Genomic DNA, 11,106 nt, shown 5'->3' on the forward strand with positions numbered 1-11,106 from the left:
AAGTTGAAAATAAATACTAATAAAAAAATAGGCGAAATAAAAATCAACATCTGTGCGTTGGAATTTGCAGTAGTAAAAAATTATTATTTAAAATTAAGTCGTCAAAAAGAGCAGTATATAGTTATTAGCAGCTTTAATAAATTAAAATGAAACAAGAATTTAAAAGAAATTACGTCTGAAAAAATTATTTTACTTCACCAAATGTTCGTCGTGATCAAGTATAAATTGGAAAATCAAAAAAAAAGAACACAAAAAAAAGAGATTGAGCAAGAAATTTAAATTTTATTTTATTTTTAAATAGCCAAACGTAATTTATGTGCAGCAGTTTATTTATTGATTTCAATTGTGAACAAAATAGCCAGGATGCAGATTTGAAGTTTTCAAAGTTTCAAGTTCAAAAGGTCATCTCCGCCTATCCATCCGTATAAATAAATTAATAAATAAACAAAATGCATAATAAAAAGAACAAACAATTATTTTCAATAGATATATTTTTTACTCGACAGTTCACAGAAAACAATTTAAATATTTGAAAAAGTATTCTGCTGACGATTGCAAACAGAACAGCCGCGCATCTATCCAGATCCACTGCAACGTCAAACAATTATTACAATTTACAACAATTAATATATTCATTCATAAATAAGAGTTCAATTATCATTCGCAACTGATTGTTTAAATTATGAAAAAATTTTAAATTTTCAAACTATTCCAAGTATGATTTTCCACACTGAAGAATCATTGTGAATTATAACATTTTCAAAAAAAACTCAAACAAACCTGTAGAAAATATTTTAATAAATACATTTTGAAAAATATGGATATATAGTTATTTTTGTTTCTTTATAAATAATGCTGATTTATTTGCCAATAAATTTGAATAGGTCTGTATAAAATCAAACTTCGTATTGTATATCTGAAGAGTAAGAAACAATTTGGGGAAATGTTTTGTTTTCAACATATTTCCTCATTTTTTTCTTGAAAAGTGAAAAAAGTAATTTTATTCAATAGCAAAACAAACATTAATTTATTACTGGAATAAATGAGAATATGCATGTTTGAAATTTGCTCTAATACTCCCACGTTGACATTGTTGTTGATTTGCAATAAATGATGCGGATGGATGGGTGCAACAAAAATGACAAGTTTAAAATTTTAATTAAAAATGACGCGATTTCATTAATGCTGCAGCAGCAATAGCAGAAGCAGAACTAAGAACAACAACAACAACAACATTTCAAGCATGGTCTGCTTCTTGGTGTCAATTTATTGTCAAACACTGCGGCACGTGTTTGCAAATAGTTTAATAAATTTACAATAATGGTGCAATGTCAATTGCTGCTCGATGACGCAAATGCAAATGATGTGCATGCAAGCACATTATATGTCCAGCCGGTTGATGATAGAATTTTTCTATTTTCTCTCTTTTTATACAAGAGAAACATTCAAAATATTAATTTTTTCTTATGACGTTTGATGACGCAATTTAGAATAAAAATATCTATATACATGTAAATTTCCAAATGTATAGAATATATCATGTGCTTGAAATTGAATGAATGATTCGAAACTTTTTTTTGGAAATTAACATAAACAAATGAGAAGATGAAAAGTTTAAAATAATGATATAATTTTATATAAAGATGGAAAAAAGATGAATTGCAGATGTGAGTTTTTGAAAAATTCTTAATTGGTGCAGTTTTCAAATTAACCAAGTGATAGAGGCAAATTGGCAACAGAGGGCTCTGCTATGGCAGAAGAGGTGGCTAGGAGATAGAGACCAGCTGGCGAGGCTATTGGCGGCAGCCGGCCAACACTTGAGCGTCAAGTAATCGGATTGTATTGGACGCAGCTGGCGACATCAGCCAAAGATCGATCACTGGGAAACGTTTAGCTAGAAGAAGCAGAGAAAGCAAAAGCGAAACAGAGGGAGAAATAGAGAAACACACATACACATACACATACACATACACATACACACAAAGCAAGAGATAGCAAGAGAGAGAAAAAGAGAGAGAGAGAGGAGAGTGATAGAGGAAAAGAAATATTATAAGAGACAAGAATAAGAAGAAGACAAAGAGAAGATGATACGACATCATACAATACAGCAATGATTGCATGAGTAAGTGAAGAACTTTGAAGTGTGAGAACAATTAATGGAAATAAATATTCTCAAATTTTGTTGTTTGTGCTTTTCACTTTTCACCTTTCATATTTGTTTACTTATTTATTCATTGAAACAAATATATATACATACATATATATATATAAACTAGCGCTAAAATGAAAGCAAAATGTTGATTTTTGTAGACATTGATCTTGCCAATTTGAAACTGGTGCTTGGATATGGAATCCATGGCTGCCTGGTTGCCATTTGCCAGGGCAGCAGCGATCGGTTGGGTACCCCTCAGTCGACAACCGCTTCCTGCATCGCCGTTGGATTTGCCTTCGAAGGAGAAGCTGAAAATACGCGACGAGAAAGTGACCATCAACGTCAGTGGACGTCGTTTCCAAACTTGGAAAATGACTTTGGAAAAATTCCCCGAAACTCTGCTCGGCGGCAAAGAGAAAGACTTCTTCTACGACGACCAAAGTCATGAATATTTTTTCGATCGAGATCCGGATCTCTTTCGACACATACTCAGCTTTTACCGTACGGGCAAACTTCATTTTCCCAAAAACGAATGCCTGACCGCTTTCGAAGATGAGCTCGCCTTTTTCGGTATCATGTCGGAGATGATCAGCGACTGCTGTTATGAAGATTACAAAGACAAGAAACGTGAAAATCAGGAACGTCTGATGGAAGAGCACTCGGATACGGATTCCAAGAATGCAATTTTGCCCAACTTGGATATAAGGGAGAAAATGTGGCGCGCTTTTGAAAACCCCCACAGCAGCACCCCGGCGTTGGCCTTTTATTACGTCACCGGCTTTTTCATTGCCATCTCTGTGCTCAGCAATGTGGTCGAGACCGTATCCTGCAAAACTATCGTATCCATCGAAGGCACCGTCACGCAGTCGATCACCTGTGGCGACTTGTACGACATTCAATTTTTTGTCGTCGACACCGCTTGTGTGATCATTTTTACAATTGAATATTTGTTGCGTCTTTATGCGGCTCCGAACCGGTACAAATTCATGAGATCCGTGATGAGTATCATCGACGTCGTGGCCATTCTTCCCTATTACATTGGCCTGGGTTTGCAAGGCAACAAAGACGTCAGCGGTGCATTTGTCACGCTCAGGGTGTTCCGTGTGTTTCGTATTTTCAAATTTTCCCGCCACTCCCAAGGTCTACGGATACTTGGCTACACGTTGAAAAGTTGCGCCAGTGAGCTGGGATTTTTGGTCTTCTCTCTGGCCATGGCAATTGTCATTTTTGCCACCATCATGTACTATTGTGAAAAGAAAGTTTACAGTACATCATTTACAAGCATCCCAGCTGCTTTCTGGTACACCATTGTCACCATGACAACACTCGGGTAAGTGAATAAATTCTTCTGAATTCCATTTTGATTTATCTGGGTTCCTTTGGCGTAACCATTTTATCATCTCCGTATGAAACAAAGTAATCAATTTTACTCACAGTTAAATACCATATTAAGCAAAGTGGCGACTTTCAGGAAAAGACAATCACGCAAATTCGATCGTCACGTTTAACATTGATTTTCATTACACTGTTAAAACCTGTACATAGTAGCAATAAGCTAATTTCAGATTTATAATCACATTTTCATAAATTTCTGAATAATATAAAAATCAAACAAGGATAAACGTATGTACATTTATACAACAAATTTATCATGTATTTATTAATAGGATGGTCATTTTTTTCCATTACTTAGCAGCTTTTAGGACATAAAACACTTTTCTCGTTTAAAACAATTTTCATTTTGTAATAGCAGATTCAATTTGGTAGATTCTATATTGATAAATGCTAACTGGTGGCAATATTGGATGACAGGTGCAAATATTTTTCCACTATTATACTTTACACTGAAACATTTAACCAGTTTAACCGGCTAATTTATGACGTCCACTGCTATACATATAGAAGTGTATTATTCTTTATCATTATTACTTTTTTCTCTTGACAAAGATGATCATAAATGATCAACTGCTTTGCTTTTACTGATATGCATGTGCATACGTGCATCGCTAATACGTTAACACTAAGAAGCGTTTTATTAATATATATATAACTAAAAAATGAAAAAGAGAACACTTTTATAAAATTACTAAAAATATTAAAATAATTGGGATGACATCTGTAGCGCTGTTCACTCAACTCAACGCGAAGTAGTTTAAAACAGCGGGGAAAATGGTCGACTGAGTTGAAAAAATATATAAACTTTTTTCAAACTTCTGCTGTGTTTACTTCAAACAAGCCTCTATTAGCATATAGCATGATAGCACAGCAAGAAAGTATGCACGAGTAAAATAACTGGACACACGATGGATATTAGCCAGTGAAGCTGATTTCTCGTTCATTCATCTTCCTATATAGTGCAATGACAGAGAAGAATTGTGATAAATTTGCGAAATGGAAACGCGTTCATCGATCGAGGTTCTTCATTTTGACTGACTGAAGCGGCAACTCTTGACCGCTTATCATTCTTCTCATCATCATTACATGCTTAACGTTTAGCTCATTTTCTCAACCAACTAATTAGTAAAAAATAATATGCAATGTATATTTATTTATTTATTTATTTATTTATTCGTTTTGTTTTTTAATTCTGCTATTCTTAAGCAAAACACTTAGCCCTTGTCGATCAATCAGAAACTTTGAAGTTAGCAAACAAGATTGCTGTCGGTAGTGAAAATAAAAATCAACAGACAGATGCAATGAAGAAGTGCCTCTAATTAGAATCAATGCAGTTTGATACGTAAAGCTGAAGAACAACTAATTTTGTGGCAAATTCAAACAATTTTTCAGCTCATATGTCCCAAAGCCATACTTTAAAGAAAATTTTTTTATTTTTTTCATTGAACAAATAAATAGTCGTGAAAATTCAAGAAAAAAAAACAGAAAGAGGAAAAATTTGGAATAAATTTTATTTGGTGTTAGCTCAGAGAGGGGAATTTAGCCCTGTGCCGACGCCCTTTGCAATAGTTGTCAACACGTCATCAACGAATTACGTAATGCGGAAACGAGAACTACGTTCCCAAAGGTTGTCGGTGCTTTTTGTCTTCATGCTCCGTTCTAGTGTCTCCAATGGGAGAATAGAAACGTCTCGTTATCAGCATTTTGATGAACGAGCGACAAATGTACTGACTGCTTCAAAGTAGATTGCAAGACACTGCTTTTTGGTTTGCCAGCTTCAATGAGAGTTTGTTGATCAAATAACAAGGTTGAAGTTGGTAAAAGTGGATCGGTATAATTCTCAAAAGAACCAACTGAAAAATTCCAAGGTACACAAGTCATTCGCTAATTCAGCCAGTCTTTCAGTTGTTGATCGTATTATATTGATCGGCTGCATCAAGCCCACAACCGTTGCTTCTAATGAGCTCGTAAAAGCTTCCCTCGACGAAGGTGCCGATGGCTAATTACCGTGTCGTCAGCTTTGACGACGATAGTCATTTTGAACTCTTTCCATTTTATCCAGGGCAGGTCGATTTTCCAATTGCAAACTAACGACAATAAACAGCCAATTTTACCAGAATAATTCATAAAAATAAAAAGAAAGAAAACAAATAGTAGGGATATATTTTCCAGTTGTTTGCATATTGGTCCTTTGGGAACTAAACTGTATCGTAAGATCACGATAACATTAGAAATGATTTCCCAACCTATATCCTTCAATCTTTTATTTGTAATTTTCTATTCTATATTTAAATTCTAAATCTATCATTTTTCTGTGCACACAATTAAAAAGGACTAACAAACAAAATAAACACGAAAAACACACATGTATAAATATCCATTGTATGTAAGGACGTTGGATTTTGTTATCCATTCGTTGAACATAGAATGAACGTCAAATACTTTGCAAGCACAGCTGAAATTACAATCTCAGCCTTTACTATGCTGATGATATTAGCCTACGTCGAGGGAATCAATGCCAAAATTCAACAGACAACACGAACGCTTGGCACAAATAAAATACGCTTGCTTCTCTCATTGCGTGTTCACTCTAATGGCACATGAAAATGCGTTTCAGTTGTCCCTTTAAGCAAAAAACGTTCACTTCTCCCCCTTCCCCTATCGCTCTCTCTCTCCTTATAAATAATATGCTTACATCATTTGAAAAGCAACTGTTTTTTTCTTAACTTATTGCTTTGATTTTTTTGCGCACCATAGAAATGTTTCACATTTTACAGTATAAATTATATACTGTAAAATATGATTATTATTAGTTTTAGTATTATTGTTGTTATTATTCCCTTCTAGAATACAATTGAGGAAATAATTGTTTGTCAAGTGAGATGCTTTATTTGCGGTGTTGTCGGAAAACAAACTTTCAATTAAACCTCAAAGTATAATCCCTGTTGGATTGTCAAACAGTGTACACTGAATTTAATTAATTCTCTACAGTAGCATGCAGTATAGATCAGACTTTGTTGCTATTAAAAAGAAGCTTGAAAAATAATTATCATTATTAAAAAAAATTACATATATCTATATGCATAATATGATTGAAATGTAAGAAATGGAGAGTAATTTCAATAAGCGACTGTTCGATTTTGATGATATTTTGCTGATGCACCATTTTCAATTGTGCAACACTGATTGATTAGTCTGATTTAAGCCGCAAACTGCACTTCCGGATTTGCATTCGCACAATTTATGTAATTGGCCAACAAGGTTCTAGATACAACGATAGAAAGAGCATCAGTGCAATTTCACAAAGCTCTCTGCTTTTCAATTCACCAACCATCACTTTTCGTTAGCTTTTCAATTCATCTACTTGCTGCAGATAATGGCTAAATATAATTTTCCGTGTAATTCACATCTCATTATTTGCGCTGGTTGCTTTTGTTCACAATGAAAAAGAAATTCACAAAGTCAAAACCACTCTGAATAATAAAAATCCAAAAACTATACCTATTGAATACCTTTTTGTAAAACGGTTGCAATATGCAAATCCAACAGATATTGGAATTTTCTTCTTCCGTTACACTATAGATAATGTGAAAGTTCTGAAGTTGCTTTTTTGCAAGTGAAAAACCAAAACATTTTATTAAAATGAAGTGAAATTTATCAAACGATTGTAAAGTACACACGAACATAAAATTTGAATGTCTGTTTTTTTCTGAACAATGCTGATTGATATTTACCAAAGAAAAAGAATAATATTCTTATTCATTTATTATTATAAATATTATTGTGAAAAAGTACATTGCATTATGTATATATCGATGTGCATACTTTGAAATGATAGATAACATCTGGAAATGTATTGAATATTCAAAATATTTTTCCAACCAACTAATAATATGTATATTCTGCAGTTGAAATAATTTTTCATCTTATCAACTAAGTTAAGTAGCATAGTGATGAAGAATTGTTTAAGCGAGCTGATTCAATTCAATCAACTTCTCACCTGGAATTATTATTGAAACAAATGTTCATCAAGAAAACCAAAATTCAAAATTATATACTGAAATAAAGTGAATTTGTTTTTTTTTACAAATAGAAGAGTTGAAAGATAAAAAATATTATATCATTTCAAGACAATAAAGCATAAAGGTAGATTGTAAAAGATTTCCCCTTGCTCTTATCTGATTTTAGAGTTTTTCTCAACTTCAGTGTCATCTTTATGCTTGGAAAACAAAGCGAAAGAGAGAGACAGAGAGAGCAGCAATTGTTTACCAGTAAATTAGCTATTTTTGACTGCGATTATGAGTAATTTAATCTTGCTTTGCTGGGTAGAGAGAACCAGCTAGCTAGCTGGCTAGCTGACGCTTCTAGAATCATCCTCAGAATCCAGAAATTAGCAAATGATAAAAATATCCAAACCAGCTTCCGTCAGTTAGACGCATTGTTGCTGTCAGCTCGACGGCAGAGTAATAATTTTTTTTTTTGCCCATGGATCGCAGTATTCAATCAATCACATTTGAAATCACTTTGCACAATATCTCGCAGACTCGCGTACAAAAAAAATTAAGAATAATCATCGTCAAGTTTTCGATGTAGCTAATTTTTGAAAGCAACTCATATTTTAACTTTTTTTTGAAAGATTGTTTCAAAATCAAGTGTTTTTTTTACTTTTAAGTTTTTTCTGCTAAAATAATGCCACCAAATTGATTAGATCAATTATGCTTTTAAATCGAGACTGATCACTTCAGATTTTACACATTTCAAAGCAGCAGTGTTTGAAAACTGTTTAATGATTTTCCCTTTTTGCAAATAAAATTTTAACTTTTCAAAACGAACATTTGTGATTGAATGAATGAATGAACAAAGTAAACAAAACTGATAAGACATATAAATGGATAAATTGACAGACAGATGAGTGGATGGATTTATTCATATTTGTTGTGTTTTAATAAATATTTTATCTTATTTACTCTTTATACACTGAAGTTCAGTTCAGTACAGAGCTGTCAAGTGAAATTAGTCTGAACCACCACCAACCGAAGAAAGCTTAGCAGAAGATTTGCAGATCGGTTGATAATCTTCTCTAAGTGTGTAGTGTATGTGTGTGTGTGTGTGACTCACGTTCAACGTCAATCATTAAGTTTGCATTTTTATCACAACAAATTGGACGTTTTCTAGCAATGTCAAATAATATTTTCGCCAAAGTTAATTACTCTCAGCTGGCTTTGCTTTCTTCGAATCAATGAAAAATTAGCCATTTTTACTGTTTCACTCAAAAAACAACCTTTATAAAAAGGCAAAAACTCATTTTGAAATAAACATTAAACTAAATTATTAAATTATAAATGTTGTTTTTCACTATTAATTTTTATTGTTTTCATTGTTTTCTGCTTCAAACACAAGTTATACTTTACATATGCTGTTTGTATAATAAAATAAATTGGTATCTCATACCAGAACCAACACAAAAAGAACATAATAATAATTATGAATACAATCGTTTGAAAAAGGATCGATTTTTCCCTTAGGATGTTGCTTAGCAAAAAGCTGGGTTTTTTGCAAGCTGTCACGAAAGGTATGAGAAGAGAGAATTGAAACAAACAGACCACACACAGATAGCATTGAATTTCAAGATAATTATCAAAAAATAGCATTGCTAATTACAATACTCTCATTTTTAGGTGCATAATTATTTTGAAAGCTTTTTGATAATAATTTTAATTTTATGCCTGTGAAATAACTTCTCTTTTGCAGTGTACCAATTTTGAGAAACTAACAATCAGAAAAAATTATTTCTCAGTAATCGAAATTCTGCTAAATCCATTTTTTCTCTATTTTTAAACTATTTTAAAACTACATTAAAAGTTTTTTGATTAGATTAATTGTTCATCATTGGAATAAATTTGTTGACTTTCAGTACACTATCTGTCTGACAGCATTGTAAGGCAGCAACTGTCTTTGTAAAGTATACAAGAAAAGAAGGCACTATGAACATTGGTTTCATCATTGCAATTTCTGTTTAAATCACTTCCGTCTTTCATTTTTCTTTATTTCCGTATTTCACAATTACATCCAACTATCAATCAAGCGAACATTCGCTATGGTTGCTTAAATTTGAAAAAAAAATTCATCTCCATTCACACAGATAGATATAGACAGATATATGTGTTGGTCATTGTAAACTAGCTTCTTCTTCTTTTCATTACTTTTATTCAAGCTTTTTATTTTCTATTAGCAATGCTTTTAAAATAAAACTAGCTATATTCTCAAAAGAAGAACATTACGCTGGTAAGTCGTCAAAGATTTGCTAACAACGGCTAGAAATTTTCTTAAATTTCTTAATCAAAGAAATTTAAGAAGAATAAAAACCAAATGAGCACTTTCTCTATGCTGAATGAACACTATCACAGGAGAAGTAATTGAATTGTAAAATTTTTTCGCGTTGGTGAATATTACTTTAAAATAAAATTTTCACTTTCTCTATTTTTCAATCATTATTAATTTATAATTTGAAATTGAATTCCTGGAAATGAAATTGAATTAACAAATGAAATAAATTTAAATATACCCATCGCGCGTACGTGATAATCTGACGCTTCTCAGAAGAGTATTATTGTATTTGCATTAGCAATGGTTGTCTGCTTGTTTCGACACATTATTTTCGGGAAATTTTTTAATTTCAATTAATTTATTTTTTTCAAATTCAATTCAATTCAATTCAATTCAATTTCGTTTCACTTGTAAATAATGAAAAATAAATTTTCGTATGAAATCAAATTTCAGCTATTAAACGAAAAATAAATTGCAATCATTCAAATTGTCAAAATTAACCGATGTTGAAATAAATGTTTAAAAGTTAAAAAATGTGAAATCAAAAAAAAAATGAAAAATACATGTGATTCTTGAGATGCAAATAATAGAAGCACATTTTTAAATTAGAAAAACGATTAAGATGGTTGTCCAACATTGATCAGCTGTTGTGTTGGATATTCTTAGAAATCACAAGTGCAAAGTTAAAATTGCAAATAGTGAACACTTGTGTCAACAACCTTTTCGCGTCTAAATTGATCAAATATGACACCAGAGGAGTTTCATGATGATCATAAAAAAGTTCTCTGTTATCAAAGTGAAATAATAAAAAAAGAAAAGGTAGCTAACAATGACCAGACAAAAAACTGAGCATCTTCTCAACAGTAGCCACTACAATAATAATAGTATTATTTCAGTATGATGCAATCGTTGATTTTTAAGTTTTCTTTTTTTCGAATTAAAATTGAAAAATTACACCAATCAATTGAAAACGGCCACTTGATAGTAAACGTTACTTACTGTATCTTTAGAAATAATGCACACATGTGTTTTTTAAACTGAAATTTTGCGTTGTTGTTTTTTGTTCAAAATTTAAATTACTCTGCAAAAGAATTTGACAAATTTTTTTTATCACATACATGTACTGAAACAACTGACGTGAAATATTTCATCGTAAAAAAACGCTTTTATTATGCATACTGAAGACAGCTCTTCTCCCTAGCTCTCTTGTCTCGATGATGTAACAATAAATA

At 32.0% G+C, this 11,106-nt stretch overlaps 3 protein-coding genes across 3 annotated transcripts; all 3 read right to left on the minus strand.

Annotated features, from left to right (window-relative positions):
- Positions 1-2,272: 2,272 nt before the first annotated feature.
- On the minus strand, positions 2,273-3,377 carry Tsp_09286 (hypothetical protein). The gene is made up of 3 exons (XM_003375660.1): positions 3,315-3,377; positions 2,335-3,294; positions 2,273-2,278 (listed from the first exon to the last, which is right to left on the minus strand). Exons 1-3 carry the CDS (start codon positions 3,375-3,377, stop codon positions 2,273-2,275), a joined length of 1,029 nt encoding a protein of 342 aa, XP_003375708.1.
- A 1,829-nt stretch (positions 3,378-5,206) lies between these two features.
- Positions 5,207-7,392, minus strand: Tsp_09287 (ESF1 protein). Its single transcript, XM_003375661.1, has 3 exons — positions 7,373-7,392; positions 5,887-6,002; positions 5,207-5,400 (listed from the first exon to the last, which is right to left on the minus strand). Exons 1-3 carry the CDS (start codon positions 7,390-7,392, stop codon positions 5,207-5,209), a joined length of 330 nt encoding a protein of 109 aa, XP_003375709.1.
- Positions 7,393-10,024: 2,632 nt separating this feature from the next.
- Tsp_09288 (peptidase families S8 and S53 subfamily) lies at positions 10,025-10,899 on the minus strand. The gene is made up of 2 exons (XM_003375662.1): positions 10,874-10,899; positions 10,025-10,067 (listed from the first exon to the last, which is right to left on the minus strand). The coding sequence occupies exons 1-2, from the start codon at positions 10,897-10,899 to the stop codon at positions 10,025-10,027; spliced, it is 69 nt and encodes a 22-aa protein (XP_003375710.1).
- Between the last annotated feature and the right edge of the window lie 207 nt (positions 10,900-11,106).

The sequence above is a fragment of the Trichinella spiralis genome (assembly GCF_000181795.1).
Source record: "Trichinella spiralis strain ISS 195 chromosome Unknown Scfld5, whole genome shotgun sequence".
Taxonomy (NCBI): domain Eukaryota; kingdom Metazoa; phylum Nematoda; class Enoplea; order Trichinellida; family Trichinellidae; genus Trichinella; species Trichinella spiralis.

Bases quoted from the DNA above. Each gene is read 5' to 3' on its own strand.
- Tsp_09286 (XM_003375660.1), bottom strand. From the start codon at position 3,377: ATGACAATTGCCATGGCCAGAGAGAAGACCAAAAATCCCAGCTCACTG.
- Tsp_09287 (XM_003375661.1), bottom strand. From the start codon at position 7,392: ATGTTATCTATCATTTCAAA. The intron at 6,003-7,372 runs GTATGCACATCG...TTGTAATTTCAG, and splicing joins ATGTTATCTATCATTTCAAA to CTGTGCTTGCAAAGTATTTG. The intron at 5,401-5,886 runs GTTAGTCCTTTT...GGAATTTTTCAG, and splicing joins TTTTCGTGTTTATTTTGTTT to TTGGTTCTTTTGAGAATTAT.